Source organism: Gymnodraco acuticeps, unplaced genomic scaffold, assembly GCF_902827175.1.
Source record: "Gymnodraco acuticeps unplaced genomic scaffold, fGymAcu1.1, whole genome shotgun sequence".
NCBI classification, from domain to species: Eukaryota; Metazoa; Chordata; class Actinopteri; order Perciformes; family Bathydraconidae; genus Gymnodraco; species Gymnodraco acuticeps.
Genome location: NW_022990682.1, coordinates 268,376 through 288,772, shown reverse-complemented (window position 1 = coordinate 288,772; position 20,397 = coordinate 268,376). Strand labels below are relative to the sequence as shown.

The window sequence follows — 20,397 nt, the reverse complement described above, 5'->3', positions numbered from 1 at the left end:
GAGATATGATAAGCCCCGTATTGCAGTTGCGGTTAGAAATAATCACATTTTTATTTCAGTGAAAATGTGATTCTTCTGTGAGTTTTGGAGTGGGTAGTCTGAGGAAACCCTTTTTTTTAATGATTTAATAAAGTCAAAAATGTACTGTCATCCAGCAGAAAACATGGCTGCTCTTCTCCCTTCTTGCAATGCCAGCCTTTTGGATGTTCACGATGTTCCCTGGACCGCAGTCACATGAACATAATGACTGTAAATCGACCTACATTTACACAAATCAAATCAAGTCCACTCGGTCTTATTTAAGCAGGAAGGCCCATGTGGTGTAACTGGGAGCCAGCCATGTGGTTACTCCACTGTTTGTGTTTATCTGACTCTGAAGGCTGTGTAAACTGTGAGATATTTCAGACATCGACCCAGCAGCAGGGCACAGAGTATTGTGACCACAGACGCTGAGCCGCTGTGTGGACTCTGCTCTTCTAATCACACTCACATGCACCCAAAAACATACAAACTATTCCTCTATCATTTACTCCCCCCCCCGATCACTTCTTTATATCCCATATTCTTCCCCTTTTCTTCATCTCTCTCAGTCTCCCTCCGTTATTTCTTATTTCTCTCTGATTGGTCTTCTCCCTGGCCTAGAAAGGTTGCCATGGAGACAGAAGCAGATTTGATGCAGAGACGAGAAATAAATTATACAGTCAGAGGGAGCTGTGTGTGTTTGCGTGACTCAGTGCTGAAGAGTTTTTTTTTGCGCTTTTTAATATTTTATGATTGGCTTTAATATTTCTTATTGAATAGTTGATATGGACGTATGTGTGTGTGTGTGCGTTCCTGGTTTGCTCATGCGGTTCTTTGTTCTCCATTTAATATGACATCATACCTTATTTTTGGCTCGGCACCAACCACATGTGTGGGCTTCCTCCATTTGTGTGCAGGTGCAGAGTGTTTGGATAGGAGAGGCTGCTTCTTGATTTAGTGTTTTGTGCTACGTGGAGAGTATGTGGTGCTGCAACAATCAGTCTTTTAATGGATCAGTCAATCAACAGGAAATTCATTAAATATATTTGGAGCTGGATCCAGCTTTTCCAGAGTTACTTGAATATCTCTGGGCTTTGGATTGATGGCAAAAAACAAGCAATTGTAGGATATTGTGGACTGTGGACATTTATATTTGTCATTTTCCTATTTCTTCACGTGTTATAGGCAGAAATACTTCTTTATTCACTTCTTACATTTTTAAACCCAAAAAATGAGTATGGCAACAGTATGGCATGGTGATACATCCCTCCAATCCTTCCCCAAGAATTAAACAAATATATGTTACTTGTTCTTTGTAATAATTCTTTAATTTAGGTGACATCAGGCCAAGTATGACAATCTGCAGCTGACCATGACTCAATAAATGAACAGCTCTAACACTGAATTTCATTATTACAATAATAAAAATGCTTATTAAAGTTACATTTCTTAGCATTTCATTCCTGGTTCATTTTCCAACACCGCCCGTGCTGCATGTAGGGCATTTTAATCCAGCCTGGGAATGGCGGGCTCAGCAGTAAGGATCAAAGCTACGTAATAGATGTGTATACATTCATTAATGCTGGGTAAATGTCAGCAGTACTTCGTATCAAAATGGCGTTTGATCATAAACATGTGAAGGATTATAACTTTGATGTTGCTTGGGTATGAAATGGTGAGACCCAAAGGGCTCATTACAGTCAAGACGAGCGCCAATGCAGATCAGATTGAGGCCTAAAGAATAATCATTATTTGCCACCCCGGTCTTATATTGCCGCATTTTGGGGGCATTAGGTGTCTGTGTGTTGTCAACTGTTTACATGCAGTTTGTGTGATCAACACACACTGCTCTACGTACCGTATAAAATGAGACATGTCATTTAGCTGTACCGCTAATTGGATGCATTTATTTTGGATGCAGTTTGGTTTGGACTCAGTTATTTCCCTGGCTACAACATGTACTGTCTCATCCACTGAGCTCCAGTTGCATGTATGTTAGTGTGCTCATTTAGCTACAGCAAAGCATTATAAGCTTTATTATGTCCGTCCTTTTCACCTGACATTAGAGTTAAGCAGCACTTAATCTCACAGAGTTAGCTTCAGTCCAAAGTGGTTGCTTTAACTTAAATATCTCAGTGATGTATGTGTAGGATCCATTCCTTTATTCAAAGCTAATTTGGCTAATGTTTGTCAGCAATTATTGGACTTCTGAACTAGTGTCTACCTTCCCTCTCCCTTTAATGTATCATATCCTAAACTGTGGTTGATTAAATGGTAAATGGACTTCATCTTATATAGCGCTTTATCCAGTCTTTGCGAGTCCCCAAAGCGCTTTACATACAATTCATCATTCCCCCATTCACACCCATTCATAGTGAAGCTGCCATGCAAGATGCCACCTGCTCAAGGAAGTTATCAGACCAATACACACACACACACACACACACACACACACACACACACACACACACACACACACACACACACACACACACACACACACAAACCTGGGGTTAAGACATGTTGGTCACTATTGCTGGGATAACCCTTCTGATTGGAAGACGACCGCATTAACTCACAGCCAGCCGCCCCTGGTTAATAAAGTAAATAATCCCCTGATAGGAGCAGCAGGTATTAAACCAGCAAGATAAACTCATAGAGAGAGGAGGGATGAAGGGAAGTGGAGAGAGAAAGGAGTGGCGGGAGGGGAGAAGATGATGAGTACACAGGAGTGAAGAGGGAGAGGATTTACTGGTTAAAGCGAGAGGACATGAAGGACGGAGTGAGATGGTGGGCGGCAGGATGAGTGGGGAAGTTGTCAGATAAAACAGAAGATATTTACTCCAACATACGGAGCACATTAATGTGTCTCCATGCCTTTAATCATCTTTAGTTGCTTTCTCTTGTCAAGCTTGTTTCCCTCTGTATTTGTTTTTTTTATGTCAGATGTGAAGTCCATCTTAAGCTCTGAAACACACTCTTACACAAAGGCGTGTGTGTGTGTGTGTGTGTAAACCAGCTGTAACGTGGGGCTACTTAAGATCTAATGGGCTAGAATGAATTGCTTTAACAATGCCCATATATTTCCCTCTACAAATCTGTCTGTTGTTAGTGCACAGACAGAGACATCATCAATACAATGAGGGCAGACACACACACACACACACACACACACACACACACACACACACACACAGTACAGTACACAAAGACAAAAGAGGGGGCTACAAGAGCTTTGCAAGGCGAGTGAGAAAATGCGAGCATCATGGGGAGGGGCTGAGTGGGAAAAAGGGTCAGATGTGAAGGAATAAGTGTAAAGGGGATAAGATGGTGGTGCTGGTGGGGGGGGGGGGGGTCATGTGGGCAACGGGTAGTTGTGGTTTGAACTTGATTAAGGGGCACAAGGTTTTTGAAGAAAGAGTGTTGAGGTCATGAACCTCAGATATTGTGCAGCATGTGTCATGTGTGAATGTGGATGCAGAGCTGCAGAAGGATCATATTATGTGCGGTCTGTTGACCCAATTATTGTGCAGTGTGTGTGTGTGTGCGCCTGTGTGTGCCTGTTGGAGGCTGGGGGGGGGGTGACACCAAATCAAAGAGCTCAGCGCCCCCTGTTGCTGTTTAACAGAGGAACTATATTAATGACTTGACATCTTGATCCGTTATTGTGTGTGTAGGGCTGCATCGTCTGAGGAAAATATGCAATAACATTTTTGAATATCGATATAACTTGCTATACATTTTTTGTATAAAAGTCTATTCAATTCTACCTTTCTGCTGCTTTCAGTACACTGCAAAACAAATCAACAAATTGCTTATAAAAAAACAATGGAAGGAAAGGATTTCCAACATCCAAAAAGTGAATGATAAAGATTTTTAAAGTCAATCAGAAGAAAGTATAAGTAGAAATCTGCACTTCAAAATGTAACTGCAATTTTAGAGCCTTTGAGCTGTTTTTATTTCCATTCATTTCAAAACCATAGACATGCCCAAGGACACTTAGACCAATTGACTGCAGTGCAGGGGTTTGGGATTGAACCATTTACTCTCTGATTGGTAAACACTCATTTACCCCCTGCTCCACAGTCAGCCACACAAGCAGATCATGGGGTTGATGTTAGAAAAACGATAAACTGTTCGGCCCTTGTTGTGAGTGCATGGATGTGAGAAAAGGAAACGATTATTGAACTCACTCATCCATATTGATTACGTTTATGCCATCCGATGGTTGAATTAGTCATTGTGTTAACACTTGGCACTTCCTGTTTTCTGCCCTCCAGCGCTGGCATTGCCGTGGGTTTCTACGGAAACGGGGAGTCGAGTGATGGGGCCAATCGTTTGGCCTACTCCCTCCGTCACGCCAACCGCACCGTGTCCGGGGTGGAGAAACTGGTGAGTGGCCCGCTGGATCCCTACACTGCACCAATGTCAAATAAAAAAGGAGATATACGACACGATGCGATGATACTTCATTGTCAGAGCGAGTCTGAAATGTTTATTGCATCAGAGCAGCCCCATTTGCAACATTACATTACATTGCATTTAGCTGACGCTTTTATCCAAAGCGACTTACAATAAGTGCATTCGACCAGGAAGACACAACCTTGAAGAAAACAGAATCATATAAGTACATCAGGTTTCATAGAGCCAAACATTTTCACGTGCTACTCAACTGGCTTTAGGTAAGCCAGTCCTTTATTAGTATATAAGTGCTTCGTTAATAGTTCTAACGCTCGAAGTGGAGTCAACATCAACAAGGACAGATATTTAAGATACAAGGGAACATTTAACATAACATTACAATCACTGAAGAGAACCAAGACCCTTTGACTTACATTTGACCTGAGATTTAGCTCTGTATTTCCTTTGAGGATTGACTGGTGCACAAAAGAGTGCTTCGGTCTAACTTTTTTAAATCGTGGAACCCTGTATGTATAACAATTGATATGAACTGTTCAGGACACGGTTGGGTTCAGCGATGACATTGGACAACCTCAATATGTTATCATGGTAGGCTGATTCATAGAGTCTCTCAAAAGGTTGACCTACTATCTGAGCAGATTTCCAACTGGTGGAGCAGTTATTACTTTAAAGCATTAGACAAACACTTTTACCATGTAGAATTGCAATACTGTATAACGATCTTAGATGTAAAAAACAGAGGAAGAATTTGTCCACTCGCCCCGAAGGACCTAATAGAATAGAATCCTTTATTGTCATTATACAGGTACAATGAGATGAGTAGAGCTACTCCCTTTTTTAAGTTGCCATAAAAAAACAAAAACAAGAGACGTACAACATCCAGGAGAAGACAACATACAAACAACAAGCATTCATACTTCAATATGCAGATAAAGTTAAAGTGCAGGAATATATCGGTTTAGGTTTCAAATAAATATGTTTGAATGTGTATACAAATATATATATTGTGTCAGTGTAAGCTGGCTAATATGATCCTTTGATTTGATTCCTGTGTCCTGTGAACATCCAGGTGACGGACAGCGCTCTCGCCTTGAACCAGACGGTGGAGGAGAGCTTGGTGCAGCTGGAGACGGCCTATCAGGAGCAGACGGACTACGTGTCCATCGTCCAGAAGCTGCAGGGACAGCTGGACGAGCTGGTGCGGCTGATGGTGGACGTTCCCTTCTGGTCCAACACCAACATCTCCCTGGAGGACTTGGCCCGCAAGACGGAGGCGTTTGATTTTTACAGGTCAGTTTGTGAGATACAAAGTATTTGCTGGATGTGCAGAGGGGGGATCAGCAAGGTTATGTGTGGTCTCCAGTCTCCACCTCGAAGAAGAGATTTTATTAGGACTGCACAATTATTGGAATTCAGACTTTTGCAATATTCAAATGGAGGAAAGTGCAATATTTGGTAAAGGCTAAATACAACAAATATATTTAGGAATAAAGTGTCGTGGTGCTTTGGAGAAGTCCCAACGTACACATAGGTTTGTAATAGATTATCTAAAAAAGAAACACACACCTGGATAATTGAAATATGTTTTTATGTTTAAAAAATGATGTAATGATGATCTCATTTCATCAATGATCACATAATAACCACAATTAGATGTTTTTCAAAATGGTGAAGCCCTTATGTGACTTTGGCGTGATAAATACGTTACAACCATAAAAACAATGGAAAGAGTAGATCCCAGTGAATAAACCAATGCCATTGTTTTACTTTCATACCTTATACTGTAAGTCAAAAACCTTTAATACAAATGAGCTAGTGATGTCATTCTCAGTTTGACCCTGATGTATGTGAATGTCCTACACCGTGTATGGTAAAGCTTAATCAGCTGATGTGTTTGCTTCTAATTAGCAGCTGGTTTAGTTATGTAAGATCCCCTATGTGTCCTAAACACTGTGTGTGTGTGTGTTACAGGTGGTTGGGGTATCTCGGCCTGCTGCTGTTTGATGTGCTCATTTGCCTCCTGGTGCTCTTCGGCCTGATACGCAACTCTAGAGGCACTCTGATTGGGTAATCTACATGACATCACTCTCCAAAACCTGCTCCTATTGGACGATCCGCGTCCTTTGTACACTCTGAATCTGTGTGTGTTAGAGCACCTCATGTTGCTCACTTTAACGACATGTGTGTGTGTGTCCCATAGAGTGTGTCTGCTGGGTGTTTTGACTCTGATAATCAGCTGGGGGTCTCTCGGCATGGAACTGGCTGTCGCTGCTGTAAGTGTAACCATGGCAACATCGCAGAGCTCCGCAGTGATGTAATCGTTTTTCTTTTTCCCACCGCTCGAGCGAGTGTGTTCTCAGTGTACTGTAGGCTGATGGGTCGTGTGTGTGTGTGTTTGCTCACCCTCTTACAGTCAGCCAGCGACTTCTGCGTCTCCCCGGATACCTACATCACCAGGGTAACCAAGGAAAACGCTGTCATCGACCAAGGTACGCAGACTATAAAATACAGAACCAGCGATCAGACATTTCTTTAGGTTTTTGTGATATGTAACAGGGTTTCCAAAACACTCAGTCTGAATCTTAAAACAATGCAGCCTCTTCCTCCAAACACTTAGAGCCAAACCATAGACTATTTATCCTTTTCAGATTGTTTTATTTTAGTCTTTTTAGATGCCTGAAGACATAAAACAGTACAGTATGCCATAAGATTGCCATTGTCTTTCACAGCCGCTCATATTTACGTCATCTGGGGGTAAATGACAGACTCCACACCACTGTAGAAAGCGGCATAAACAGCATAAAGCAGGGTTTCCAAAGCATTCAAGCTCGTGAATCATATAAGAAAGCAGTGTCTACATGCAAACACTTCTTACAGGTTAAACATGTCCGACAATAGACTCTTTTTTTAGTTTTATTCAAGTATTTTGAGATGCCTGAAGAAATCAAACAGTGCAGTATTGCTTAGGGAAAAGAAACAAGAAGCTTTGTACCATTCCTATTTCACAACCACTCATCTTTATGACAACTGGCGATGGCTTTAGGTTCTGCTGTAGAAAGACAACACATATTATAATTTGTGATGATAAAGTGTGTATTATAATACTGGACCATGAAGAAGTAAGGAAATAATATGATTGGTCAATGGACCGCTCAAAGGCAGATAATGTACAAGCAGAAACGTCTTGGGTCTCACCCTGACATGTGGCTTCTCTTTTAAGCAGGAAGTGTGTGTGGTCTTGTCTGTATGATATGTGTGTGTCAGAGCGGATCGTGTTTGAGTGACACTTTGGTATCTAAAAGCTCTTCCTCCCTCTGCTGACTGCAATGCATCAGCAACTCTGCTGCCTCTCGCTCTCATCCTGCCTGTCCCAAATGTTCAAAACAAACATATGAAACCCTCAGAGCACATTACGGCTTTTTCTCTCAGGATCGTTATCTGATTTGATCTCTCTCTCTCTCTCTCTCTCTCTCTCTCTCTCTCTCTCTGCATCCTTCTATGTCCCTCTTTACCTCTCAATTACTCCCTTTCTTCCTCTCCCTCCCCCTGTGCACTCTCCTCTAATGAGTCCTGTTGGCTGTCAGTCGTTTCCGCTCTGCAGCGCACAGATGTTGCCTCTGTCACACACACACACACACACACACACACACACACACACACACACACACACACACACACACACACACACACACACACACACACACACACACACACACACACACACACACACACACACACACAGAGATATGCCTGAGTGATACTGCTAATTCAAGCTTCATTGGAGAGCCTGGGTCTTGTTTGCCTTTCTTCAGCAGGCGTTTTAAAGGTTCCTAAAGTCCCCAAACATAACATGGGTGATGCAGCTTTTATTCACTACGCTCCCAAACGTTGGAAACCCTATACCAGGAAATATCAGAGAGGCAAACTCAGTAGACACTTTCAAACAACAGCTGAAAACAGATTTATTTTATTGCTTTCATTAGCGACATGTTGATCTTCCTTTGTTTACATGAGAGGGTTATTTGACTTTGTGTATTACAAGTGCAATACAAATAAAGCTTACTATTGTTATTTATTTAATTCTACTGTATATTGTAAATACATGTATCATTATTATTCTATTCATATGTATGTATCTATATCTGTTTCCCAGATATCCTGCAGTATTACCTGAGGTGCAGCCCTGGCCAAATCAACCCCTTCCAGCAGGTAACATCACCGTGTTGTCAGAGGGCTTTCTTTCTGCTTTTGTATAATACATGTCTTTAATTCTGGAGTACTGTACATAACTAAAACATATATGTGTGTCTCTGTTTGTCTCTGTGGTGTTTTGCAGAGGCTGTCAGGGAGTCACAAAGCATTGGTGGAGATGCAGGATGATGTGGCAGAGCTACTGAGATCAGCAACACGTGAATATGCCAATACCAAGGTGTGTGTGTGTGTGTGTGTGTGTGTGTGTGTGTGTGTGTGTGTGTGTGTGTGTGTGTGTGTGTGTGTGTGTGTGTGTGTGTGTGTGTGTGTGTGTGTGTGTGTGTGTGTGTGTGTGTGTGTGTGTGTGTGTGTGTGTGTGTGTGTGTGTGTGTGTGTGTGGTGTGTGTGTGTGTGTGTGTGTGTGTGTGTGTGTGTGTGTGTGTGTGTGTGTGTGTGTGTGTGTGTGTGTGTGTGTGTGTGTGTGTGTGTGTGGGTGTGTGTGTGGGTGTGTGTGTGTGGTGCACATGGAGGGCGGATAACTATATTTTTGATGAATGTTGTGTCCTCGTGCTAAAAGTTGTTTTATTAGCTCGATTTTCCTTCACCTTTTACATTTTTTGTTTGTTTATTTTTCCCACTGTAAAGTGTCTTTGAGCACCTGATACAGCCAATCACGTATCTGCCACTACAATTTCCTTCGGGATGAATAAAGTACATTTGTCTTGATGCGCAGGGGAGTCTGGAGCAGATCCAGTCGGTGCTGAACTCCACCGAGGTCGGTCTCCACCAGCTGACCGCCCTGGTGGACTGCCGCAGCCTTCACATGGTGAGTCACTCCGTGTGTCGTGTTAGAAAGAAACAACTCGTCATTTACAACCCGTTCTAAACAGCAGACTCCTCTCCATGCAGGACTACGTTCAGGCGCTGACCGGGCTGTGTTACGACGGCGTGGAGGGCGTCATCTACCTCATTCTCTTCTCCTTCGTCACCGCTCTGATGTTCTCCTCCATCGTCTGCAGTGTGCCACATACCTGGCCTGGCAAGAGGTAACACACACACACACATACATACACACACAGTCTCTCTGAGAAGCACACACACGTCTTTACAATCCTTAATCTGAACACTAACATCTAACATGTAACTAGTTCTAACTTCGAAGTGGTTTAACGGGACTTTACGACCTGCAGACAGTGGAAAGAGCCATAAAGAATCCACTCAGTGCCATGCATGTCATTCTTTAAGTGTGTTTGCCTCCTGAGCTGTTCTCTGTACGTCCTCCTGCCTGTCTTTGCACCATTTCCTCTGCAAGTTTTCTTTGTTTTACCGTTAGCACTGCCAGTCTGGCTGATTGTCTGTTTCCATGTTTATACTTATCTCTCATTTTTATTTTCCTCGCTGTGGACATGGAGCTCCAGTTTTGTGTTAGATTGTTTTTCTTTTCTGTGCCCCACTTCCTCCTTCTGTTCCGTCCCTCTCTCCTCTCTCCCTGTCCTGATTTGGAAATGCTTCGGGCTTCAGCGAATGATGGTGGATATCGAGGAATTAAACGACCCTATGGTCCCATAAAAACAGCCTGTTCCGATTCAGCCATTCAAACAAATAAATAATTAGCAGCGAACATCAGTGCGAAGAGCTCTAGACTGATGACTTTCACTCTGATTTTAATCATTGAACACAGCTGTGGGTTTTTACGCTCGGTTTTTCGGTGTGAATTACCAATAAATGCTAATGCATGGCCCAGCAGGTGTTAAACAATAATCCATCATGTCCCCGATTTGAGCAGAAGTAACTGCTCATGGGGTCAGCTGCATATTAGCCTGACTGTCCTGCAGCCGTCTGCTTGATAAACTGCACAGATTAGCTCTTTGTTGGTTTCCTGAGTGAAACACTGCCATCTGGTGGCCAGTCAACGCAGTACGTGTCTGAAAATACCGGCGTAGGATATTCCAATAAACCAAATCTGTCCTCCCGCCATCTTTACTTCTTTGAAACATTACCAGCCTCATGTGGGTTTGTTAATATGGGTACAACTGGTATAGACCTCCCAAAAACAACAAAGAAGAAAAACCAATAGCCTTGAAAATAGAGTCTACATGTTCACACGTATACATGTATTTTGTGGTTGACCTATACATTTTAGAAGCCAGTACATTTCTGTAGCCAGAGATCCAACTTCCAAATCAGCACACATCGTATTTGATGCCTCATTCTGTTACGTTGCTGGCCGTTTATTTTTTACATTTTTGACCATTTTATGTCTGAAAATGGTTTTGCCTAAACCAGCCATGTTATCTCCTTTTTCCCTGATGTTTTTGCTTTTAAGTTTCATGGAGCGCTCAGTGATGCATGAAGTACTTTGAAAGAGAATAATCTAACTTTGATTCAGATTAGACAAATTGAGATGGACAGTAATTATTAAGAGATTTCAATAGAGAATGACTGCATGAAGAACAAATAATGCATGTTTCTACATATTAGGACAACTTTTAGAATATTGAAGAGTTTTTTACCTTTGTATTGTTAAATATAATGTTAAAACACAAGCATCAGCTTCATGGGTCCACCCCGGGCTGTGTAGTGATATGAGAGACCCTGATGTACTTGTAGTGGACGTGTGTTGTAGATGAATGCTGCCCATGTTCCTTTTCTTCTTGTTCAGCTGCTTTGGTGCTGGAGGCATGGCCTTACCCAGTGTTTTGTATCAGAGGACTCCACATAGCACACCTTCCCCCTCTCCTAACCTCCTCTTCACTTGTTTACACTCTGTTGTCTCTCTCGGATCTTCCTCCCCTCTACCCCCCTCCCCGTTATCCATCATGCCCTCTCGTGCCCTGCCCTAACCCTGACCAATTGAAGGACGGATGAGGAAGACGGAGAGGACGAGTCGGGCGCCTCACGGGGCGGTGTGCACGATAACCTGTACCGCGTTCACATGCCCAGTCTCTACAGCTGTGGCTCCAGCTACGGTAGCGAAGCTAGCCTGCCCGCTACCGCTCACACTGTCAGCAATGCCCCCGTCACTGAATACATGTGAGTTAGCACCCACCGCTGGCTGGAGGCTAGCAGGATCAATACACTTCCTACAATAGGTAGCTGATGCTTGCCCCCCCCCCCCCCTGACCCAGACTAGCAGCATAGCTACGGTCACTGCCTGCAATACGCTAAGTTAGAATAGCTGTAGCACATCCCTCAGGACACTTTACCAGCACTCAGCGAGTTACAACCCTTCACTAGCTTTCCCTGTGATGCTGATAGAGAAACAATGCTGCCTGTTTCAGTCCACGATGTAAGAAAAAAAAATAGATTCAAGATTAACATAAGTTTATACTTTCACCCTGCTTGCTACGGTTTGCCAAAGGAGTGCTTGCTCTGAACACAACACATAATACAGCTATTGGCTTTAGCCTGCCACTGCTTGCTGCTACTTTAGCTGTGAGCAAATCTACTACTTTGTGCTGCTTACTGCTACAAAGAGATCTTTAACTCTGCAGCCAGGGTTAAGAAAACAGACACTACCTATCATTTGGCATTGTGAGATTTTGGACCAATAAAGGACCATGTTTTTAATGTTTTAGGAGATGATCAAGTCCTGCATACATAATAATACTGATGACTATGTTAAAGGCTTTCAGAGAGATGGATATCCTCCTGTGTAGCCAGAAAGTCACAGAAAGCTTCTCCCGTTGAGTAAAGCCTCACTTACATTCATGCTGTAAGTTGAACTTACAGTTTTTCAGACACATCTATCATATTTACCGAAGGTTTGTAGCTCTCTGACTGTCACCATCAGGGATCAATTCGACTGTTCAACATAGAATGCAAGATATTAAGGACATAGTCATTTACTATTTGGAAATTACCAATACATCATTTTTACATATTTGCTATGGGCACACACACATACACACACACACACACACACACACACACACACACACACACACACACACACACACACACACACACGCTGATAAAATACAATTTCACTGAGCCAGTGTCCCTTTGTTAGACTTCATGTTTATCTTTTGTGCATTGTTAACCCTTAGATGCACGAGTGACTGGACCCTACACTCTTCCATAAGTGGGTCTAAAAGGACTTAGAATAATATGTGTTTTTATGATATTTTTGTCATTTTGGTTAAGAAAAATCACTTGTATAATATTTAGTATTATATTTTGGTTCACACTAGAAATATTTAATATTTATTTTTTCACTATTTAGAATTTTAGATTTTTTTTTTTACATTTTGAAAAAACGAAACGAAATTCCAAATGAAATGAGAAATGAGAAAATGCATGCGGGTCATTTTTGACCCACTTATGGAAGCTTGGGGTAGTAATACAAAAACTACAATTTCTTAAAATTAAAAATTTGAATGGCATGATATCCAAAACATGTTTTTTGAGGAATAGCTGGAAAAAATGTAATTACAAAGATACTTCAAGAAAACCACCTCAAAGGGTTAAAAAGACCCACTTATGCATCTAAGGGTTAAGAAAGAATGTAAAGTATGTTGGACTGAGGTGTTTCACCCCTGGCTTTATGGTAAACACCCATCTTAAGCCCCTGACTTGTAATTATCATTGAGGCCATTTATCATTGAGAGTCATTAATCCGGCCACAGAGGGACATCAGCTGGACCCTGAGCACCACATGCAGTAACCTCTGATTCTATAATGCAGGAGCCAGAACGCAAACTTTCAGAACCCTCGGTGTGAGAACACCCCCCTGATTGGCAGGGAGTCCCCTCCACCCTCTGTAAGTGCACACTTTCTAGAACACACTCTCCCTCCACTATCTTCCAATACCCACAGTGCAGCTGGGAAATATAAAAAACCGCAGAACCCACATCAACAGCATTTTATCATCTCAGAAAGTAACTGAGGAAGCATGGTATTGATAAATGTACTCACGTCTGATGTTAGAGCGTGCTAGTGTGGATATTGGAAGGTAGTGCCCTATCCCTACACCACTGCAAGTGTCCTCTGTGCTCAAAGTAGTCCGTGATCATGGAACCCGTATGAAGGTCATTTTGGCAGCCTGGGAAAACTGGAAGTTTGAAAAGACGTCTGTTGTTTTTGAGGATTTACACTTGCATCAAAAGTGTTATTGTCGAGTCACGTTAGACACACAGTTGTCCTCTATTTCTGATGTATAAAGTCTGGTTGGTCATGGGAGGAGAACTTGTTCAGAGACACTGAAAGGATATTTTTGGTAGCACATCAACCTTTTTCTTACACACCAAAAGACACAATACTGCCACAAATGCACCTTGTTTTAACTATTTGCGACTATTCCTGCTTTGACGAGGTGCTGCTGGGCCTGCAGTTGTGCGTTTCGGTTCCATGCGGAACTGTAAACATTCGGGGGCTACAGAACTGTGGATTTACCTAATTTAATTACAACAAATCTACTAATATTAAACCTTCTAGGACACAATTCTTTCTCCTCATCAACTGGCCGAGCCCTGCAGTGAAGTTGAAACAAATTGAGCCCAACCCTCTAAACGTCCTGCCCCTCCCCCCTGTCCCCACAGTCTGTCTATGTGTGCATTTTCTCGTCGAGGTGTGTGTGTCCTCTGTTTCTGTGCCCCCTCACCTTTCACCATTAAACAGTAACAGGAGCACACGTTTCCCACCTCCACTGTTGCACTCTAGCAGCCACCAAGATGGCCACGATTCATCATTTTTAGGCAGAGCTGTCGACCAAACTGTGGTCCAGAGAGCTCCCCGTCGTCAGCGACCTGCAACAGTAACTAGCCAGATGCTCATAAGAGACCACTAACTCATACCAGGCTAACCTACTACATCAGAACTAGAGCACTAACTACAAACCACTGACAAAACCAACCACATCTGCTAATTTACAATAACATCATCCAGACCTAATCAGCTGTAATTTAACCAATCACTGTGTTAATCAAACCCCGGCTGTCCAAATGACTGGTCAAAGCGTTTCTGCTGCACCTATCTGTGTTTGTTCGCCTCTCGTAATAATCTCAATCTAATAATATCTATCTATCTGTCTATCTATCTGTCTATGTATCTATCTATCTATATATCCATCTATCTGTCTATCTATCTATCTATCTATCCTATCTATCTATCTATCCATCTATCTATCTATCTATCTATCTATCCATCTATCTATCTATCCATCTATCTATCTATCTATCTATCTATCTATCTATCTATCTATCTATCTAATCTATCTATCTATCTATCTATCTATCTATCTACTCTACTATCTATCTATCTATCTATCTATCTATCTATCTATCTATCTAGCTATCTATCTATCATCATCCTATCATCTATCTTATCTATCTATCTATCTATCTAGCTATCCTATCTATCTATCTATCTATCTATCTATCTATCTATCTATCTATCTATCTATCTATCTATCTATCTATCTATCTATCTATCTATCTATCTATCTATCTATCTATCTATCTATCTATCTATCTATCTATCTATCTATCTATCTATCTATCTATCTATCTATATATCTAGCTATCTATCTATCTATCTACTATATATCCATCTATCTATCTGTCTATTGTATATCTATCTATTTGTATAATCTGTTTATTGTGTCTTGCTAACACTTACAAACCATTCACAATTATTGATCTGATGTTGATTTTTACCTGTCAAATCAATACTTCAGCAACAAAATGACCATGTTTACTTTAATTACCCCTGTTGTCCCTTGAATTCTTGAAGGAAATGTTGTTTTTCTCACCGTCCTCATGGTACACAATGAATCCAAAAACGGAGGAAACTTTTGAGGGATCTTTTAAATGTGACCAAAAGTGATTATTTTTTGTATTTCTCAGATTGAAGTGAGCATTCTGAGAAGAAGTCAGAATCACATGTGGCTCTAATCCTATTTCGTACTGTTCGCTATGGAGACATGTGACAGTAAACTGTTTTCTTCAAGAATTCAGGGTAACACAAAGTGGGTCACTAATATACAAATGGTCATTTTGTGGGTAAACTATTCCTTTGAACTGTTTCTACATTACTTATTTTACTATTCAGTTTGATTTTAACCCATACATATTTTTGCTTCTTTTGCTTTTTTTTGTTGTCTAATTGTATCCCACTTTCTCCCCGTGGTTGTCTTCTCTCCCAACATATTTCCCTGTGTCTCCCACCACCCTTCTTCTACCCCCCCCCCCCCTCTCCTCCCTGTCCTCCATGTCTTCAGTACACCTCTAGTATGAGAGCAAAGTACCTGGCCACCAACCGACCCGACCAGAACCGACGCTCCGTCCCCAACGACCAGCTGGACCCGGGCAGCCGGCCTCACCCCACCGCCCGACCCCAGTCCTCGGTCCACTAGAGACCACAACCACCCGGTACTGCCTAACTCCAGTTTCACAGCCAATAACAAGGTCCAACTCATCAGAACAACAAGAAAGAGCCCTCGGCGATAAACCACAAGCTGCTCCTTCCACCACTGCTGTGATGGATGAGCCTACATTACCCACAATGCACAGCAACTGAAGCGCCTTGGTAGTTTCTTCTTCTACTTTTCAATCTCTTCTCTCCCCCCTTCTACTGGGATCCGTTTACTGCCCTCCAGTGGAGACCGCTCCCACCTTATTGAGACACTTTCACATTCAGACCACACACACACACACACACACACACACACACACACACACACACACGCACACTCACACTCACACACACACACACACACACACACACACTGTACAGACCTGTAAATAGTAAACGTGTGCTTTACTCTGATCTCATGAGAAGTAGAATCATTACTGGTAACGTGGTGTGCTGCGTGTTTATCATGGACATTTTAGCTGTATCTTTCTCGAACACACACACACACACACACACACAAATGAACACATTAATAGAATACACATCTGTATAAATAATAAGCCAGTGAAATAGAAAGCCACGTTGATGTAGAACCAGTACCACCACTTTCTCTTTAGCCGAACATTGTCATCTAACTAAGACTTGAATCATGAGCTCGAAAAGTCTCTCCGGATGTGTCTACGTGCGAAAGCAGTTCACGTGTCGAGCAATGCATTATGAACTTGAGCCAGGGAACGCTGTTGTGGAGCGAGAGACACACGAAGGCTCAATCTGTGCCAAAAAACTCTGAATAACGAGGGATGCCTTCATTCTGTCCTGTTCTCCTACTGCCTCCTTGTGTCTCTAATAAGAGGAAAAAACTCACGTGGAATGTTTTCCCTCTGACTGTAAATAAAAAAAAGGACAGGAAAGACACTTGAAAAACAAAGACGATGGACAGAAATGGAATAAATCTCACTGAAGAAATATTGCGACTACACATTTGCCAGGTGCTATGTACGCCAGTCGATGATCGGGACTGAGGGGCGACGGAAACCTTTTTTATTACTTGAATGTTTTCTTTTCATTCAGGGATAACATAAGGAAAAAGAGCAGTCGAATGAGAACAGCTTTCCATTATGACTGGAAATGGTGTCGTGGATCCTGAAAATCATGTCCCTGATTATCAATGTTACATCAAAGTGTTACAAATTGAAGGAAAGTGGGTGTTTTTTTTATGTTTAATCATAAGCTGAATTCAGGATGTGATACTGTGACCAAGTCGTGTTCTGTCTTTTCTTTCTTCCTGTGCTTTTATTTTGTTAACTGGTGACCTTGGACTGACCTCTTTGCCACTAGTAGTCTTTTATTGTTTTAAACCCACAAGCACAAATTCTCTTCAAGGTGACTTTGCGAGCTGGAGAAGTAAAACGCACTGCCAGTGGTTTTCCCTCCCGCTCTAAAACTCTGTAGTGTATAAAAACTGTATTTGTGAAGCCGTGTGTGTGACATCATTGGCTGTTGCTCTATCTCAGTGTTGCTGTGTGTAAGTACAGTGGTCAGGGTGTGTGACTCGCATCTAGCCTGAGTCATTTCTACACAGACGCATGCCCTCATGCACACACATCGAAACACACATGCTGTACAGACATTCAAAACACACTTGGTTTCTTTAAAAAAAAATCCATCTTTCCCTACTTTGGTCCTGTTTACATTCACATGTAGAGCTGTAGTGACTGCATACCCTCCCACAGCTGTGACATCACACTGATTTGCATTATGGGTGATGTAGTTTGTTCAGAGAAACCTGGTAAATAACAGTGAACATTCAAACACTTTTCAACCACCATTCCTGTACAGCATTTTAATATGTTATTAATCAATGACCACTTCTCGTATTGGCGAGACAATCTTACATGTGTGATTTTACTAGAAAGAAAATATCCATGTTATGGTAACAATGCTACCTATGGTCTAGTACTTTACAGTGTTTTTTGCACCATAAATGCAAACAGTGTTAAGATCTGTGGACTAGTCACTGATTAATGGCCTTTCATAATGTTTTTAAACTCTTACAACACTTCATATCACAACATGTTTTTTATTTTTCTCTTATCTTGTAAAAATCCAACTTTAAAGATAAAATATTAGCTAGCTGTTTTGTAGGAGATTAAAGGCAAGAGCAGCGGTTTTCCTCTCTTATTAATGGTGAATGACTCTGTCTTGCAATGTTTTAATAAAACTATTCCAGTGTAATCTGCACACCTGACTTTAAGTTGCATTTGAATTCCTGTGTGAAGCTTTCTGGGATCTAAACACCCGGTCACAGTCAGCTTTTGATGGAAAACAAGGCCCACGCTCATGTGTAAGAGTCAGCGATGTGTGTGTGTCTGTGGTATTTACAGGACTTCAAGTACACCTCCTGTCCAGATGTGACGGACAAACAATGTTTTCTATGGCTGTTTTTATTTTCTGATGGTTTAACTAAGATATTAATGATGTACATGTCAAAACTGTGGTAATGATATCATTCAGCCTGGAATAAATGTTTTAAAAAAGAAATTAAAGCAACTTTAACGTACTGATTGAGACTATGGGTTATTTTTATGAAAGGTGAACGAACAATGGTGCTGTTGTCTTTTCATTGACATCTTGATAGAAGTTAAAGGTCCCATGTCATGATTTTCCGGTTATTACCCGTCCCCTTGTGTGTTATGAAGGTTTTTATGCATCTCAACGGTCTGCAGAGTCACAAACCCTCAAAGTACACCCATCGCGAGTAAAACTCTAACACAGAAAAGTCTGTGCTGCCCCAGAACACACCAGGCTAACTAACAGGGAGTCCCCATTGACTTGCATAGTGCTCCCTGAACGCTGGTAATAGACGAGTTGGGATCGCGGAGAAATGCTCTCAGCAGACCCATTCTCACAGCGTCAACGTTTCGACCAATCAGAGCACACTGGGCTCACAGGGAGGGGGGGGCAGGAGCTCCAACAAGCCGTTTAGGACGGAGAGTGAATGCACATACTTTACAGAGATGCTGTGAGAAACCAATGTGAGTTTGGAAAATTGCACAATATAAATATATTCTAGTAGACCTCAACAATGGAAATATGACCAGTAGAAATGGCCATGACATGGGACCTTTAAAGCTAAAGCTGGACCTGTCAAGTTTGCAACATTTTAGCTCTAAGATATTTTAAAAAGTTTTTTCCACATGAGACTTTAATATTTAAGTACGTTTTTATAGCTAACATTCACATTTTCTAATATATTATTATTAGGTCATATGTTGCAAGATGCATTGAATTTAAATGGTTAAGATGACACATATTGTTCTATATTAATAGCTAAGCCTTACCTACAACTAAATAGAGTGAAAGATCGGATAAGAGAAATAACTTAATCTCATCCAATCCTTATAGTGTTAGTTTCACAATGATACACATAAGCAACCTTTTTGAGGTTGTGTTTATTTCACAGCAGCTGTTGGATATAAATATGTGAGAACATCGGCATGATGTGTTTTATTCATTAGTTTATTGTCTTTTCTTCACTGCCTTAGGATGCTCATCATTTAATCATATCGTTTTAACAGATGTCGTTAGAAAACAAGTCAAGGTGACTCAATGCAGTTATATTTTAGACACCTTAACTCAGAAACTTTAATCCTTAGCCTGTGCTTTTATATTTTAAAATGTTATAAGATACAAGGCCAAATAGGAAAGCTTTAAAATGTACTTCCAGCTCACGGAAAGATATAAATAAATGCTCAGAAGAACGTCAACCCTATTATGTTATTTGAGGTTTTCCCTTTTCCTATTGTGTTATGTGGTTTTTTGTGCATGTTAATGGTCTGTAAAGCTAAATTCCCAAAGCTCCCTCCAGAGAGAGTTTCTCTCCCACACTCTGGCTCTGGTTTCAGACAGAGGGTGAAAAGTGGTGTGGCAGCACGAGAGAAATAAAGACAGTTTGAACATTAAAGCATGTTAATATATCAGAGAAGCGGCACAAGATACAATTATGAACCTGCAAATTAGCATAACAAGTCCTCTTTAAGAAACACGTGCTACTGTTTGCAGTAACAGAGGCATCCAGCAGGTGTCACTCACAAGCAGGTCACAGATTCACTTCTGTGTGTCTCCTGGGTACACACACACACACACACCACACACACACACACACACACACACACACACACACACACCACACACACACACACACACACCACACACACACACACACACACACACACACACACACACACACACACACACACACCCACACACACACACACACACACACACACCACACACACACACACACACACACACACACACACACACACACACACACCACACACACACACACACACACACACACACACACACACACAATCTCTCCAGGGTCTTGTGTATGGCTGCATCAGA

At 41.6% G+C, this 20,397-nt stretch overlaps 1 protein-coding gene across 1 annotated transcript in view; it reads left to right on the top strand.

Moving 5' to 3' along the window:
• Positions 1 to 18,551, top strand: part of LOC117555342 (protein tweety homolog 3-like) — a 33,998-nt gene extending 15,447 nt beyond the window's left edge. The window contains exons 4-15 of the mRNA XM_034230205.1: positions 4,302 to 4,413; positions 5,513 to 5,733; positions 6,415 to 6,510; positions 6,644 to 6,716; positions 6,857 to 6,932; positions 8,597 to 8,652; positions 8,780 to 8,872; positions 9,368 to 9,460; positions 9,544 to 9,680; positions 11,494 to 11,667; positions 13,321 to 13,396; positions 15,854 to 18,551. Coding sequence (XP_034086096.1) covers positions 4,302 to 4,413; positions 5,513 to 5,733; positions 6,415 to 6,510; positions 6,644 to 6,716; positions 6,857 to 6,932; positions 8,597 to 8,652; positions 8,780 to 8,872; positions 9,368 to 9,460; positions 9,544 to 9,680; positions 11,494 to 11,667; positions 13,321 to 13,396; positions 15,854 to 15,988 — 1,342 coding nt within the window. The 3' untranslated portion in view covers positions 15,989 to 18,551. The remainder of the gene's footprint in view (positions 1 to 4,301; positions 4,414 to 5,512; positions 5,734 to 6,414; positions 6,511 to 6,643; positions 6,717 to 6,856; positions 6,933 to 8,596; positions 8,653 to 8,779; positions 8,873 to 9,367; positions 9,461 to 9,543; positions 9,681 to 11,493; positions 11,668 to 13,320; positions 13,397 to 15,853) is intronic.
• Positions 18,552 to 20,397: the final 1,846 nt, after the last annotated feature.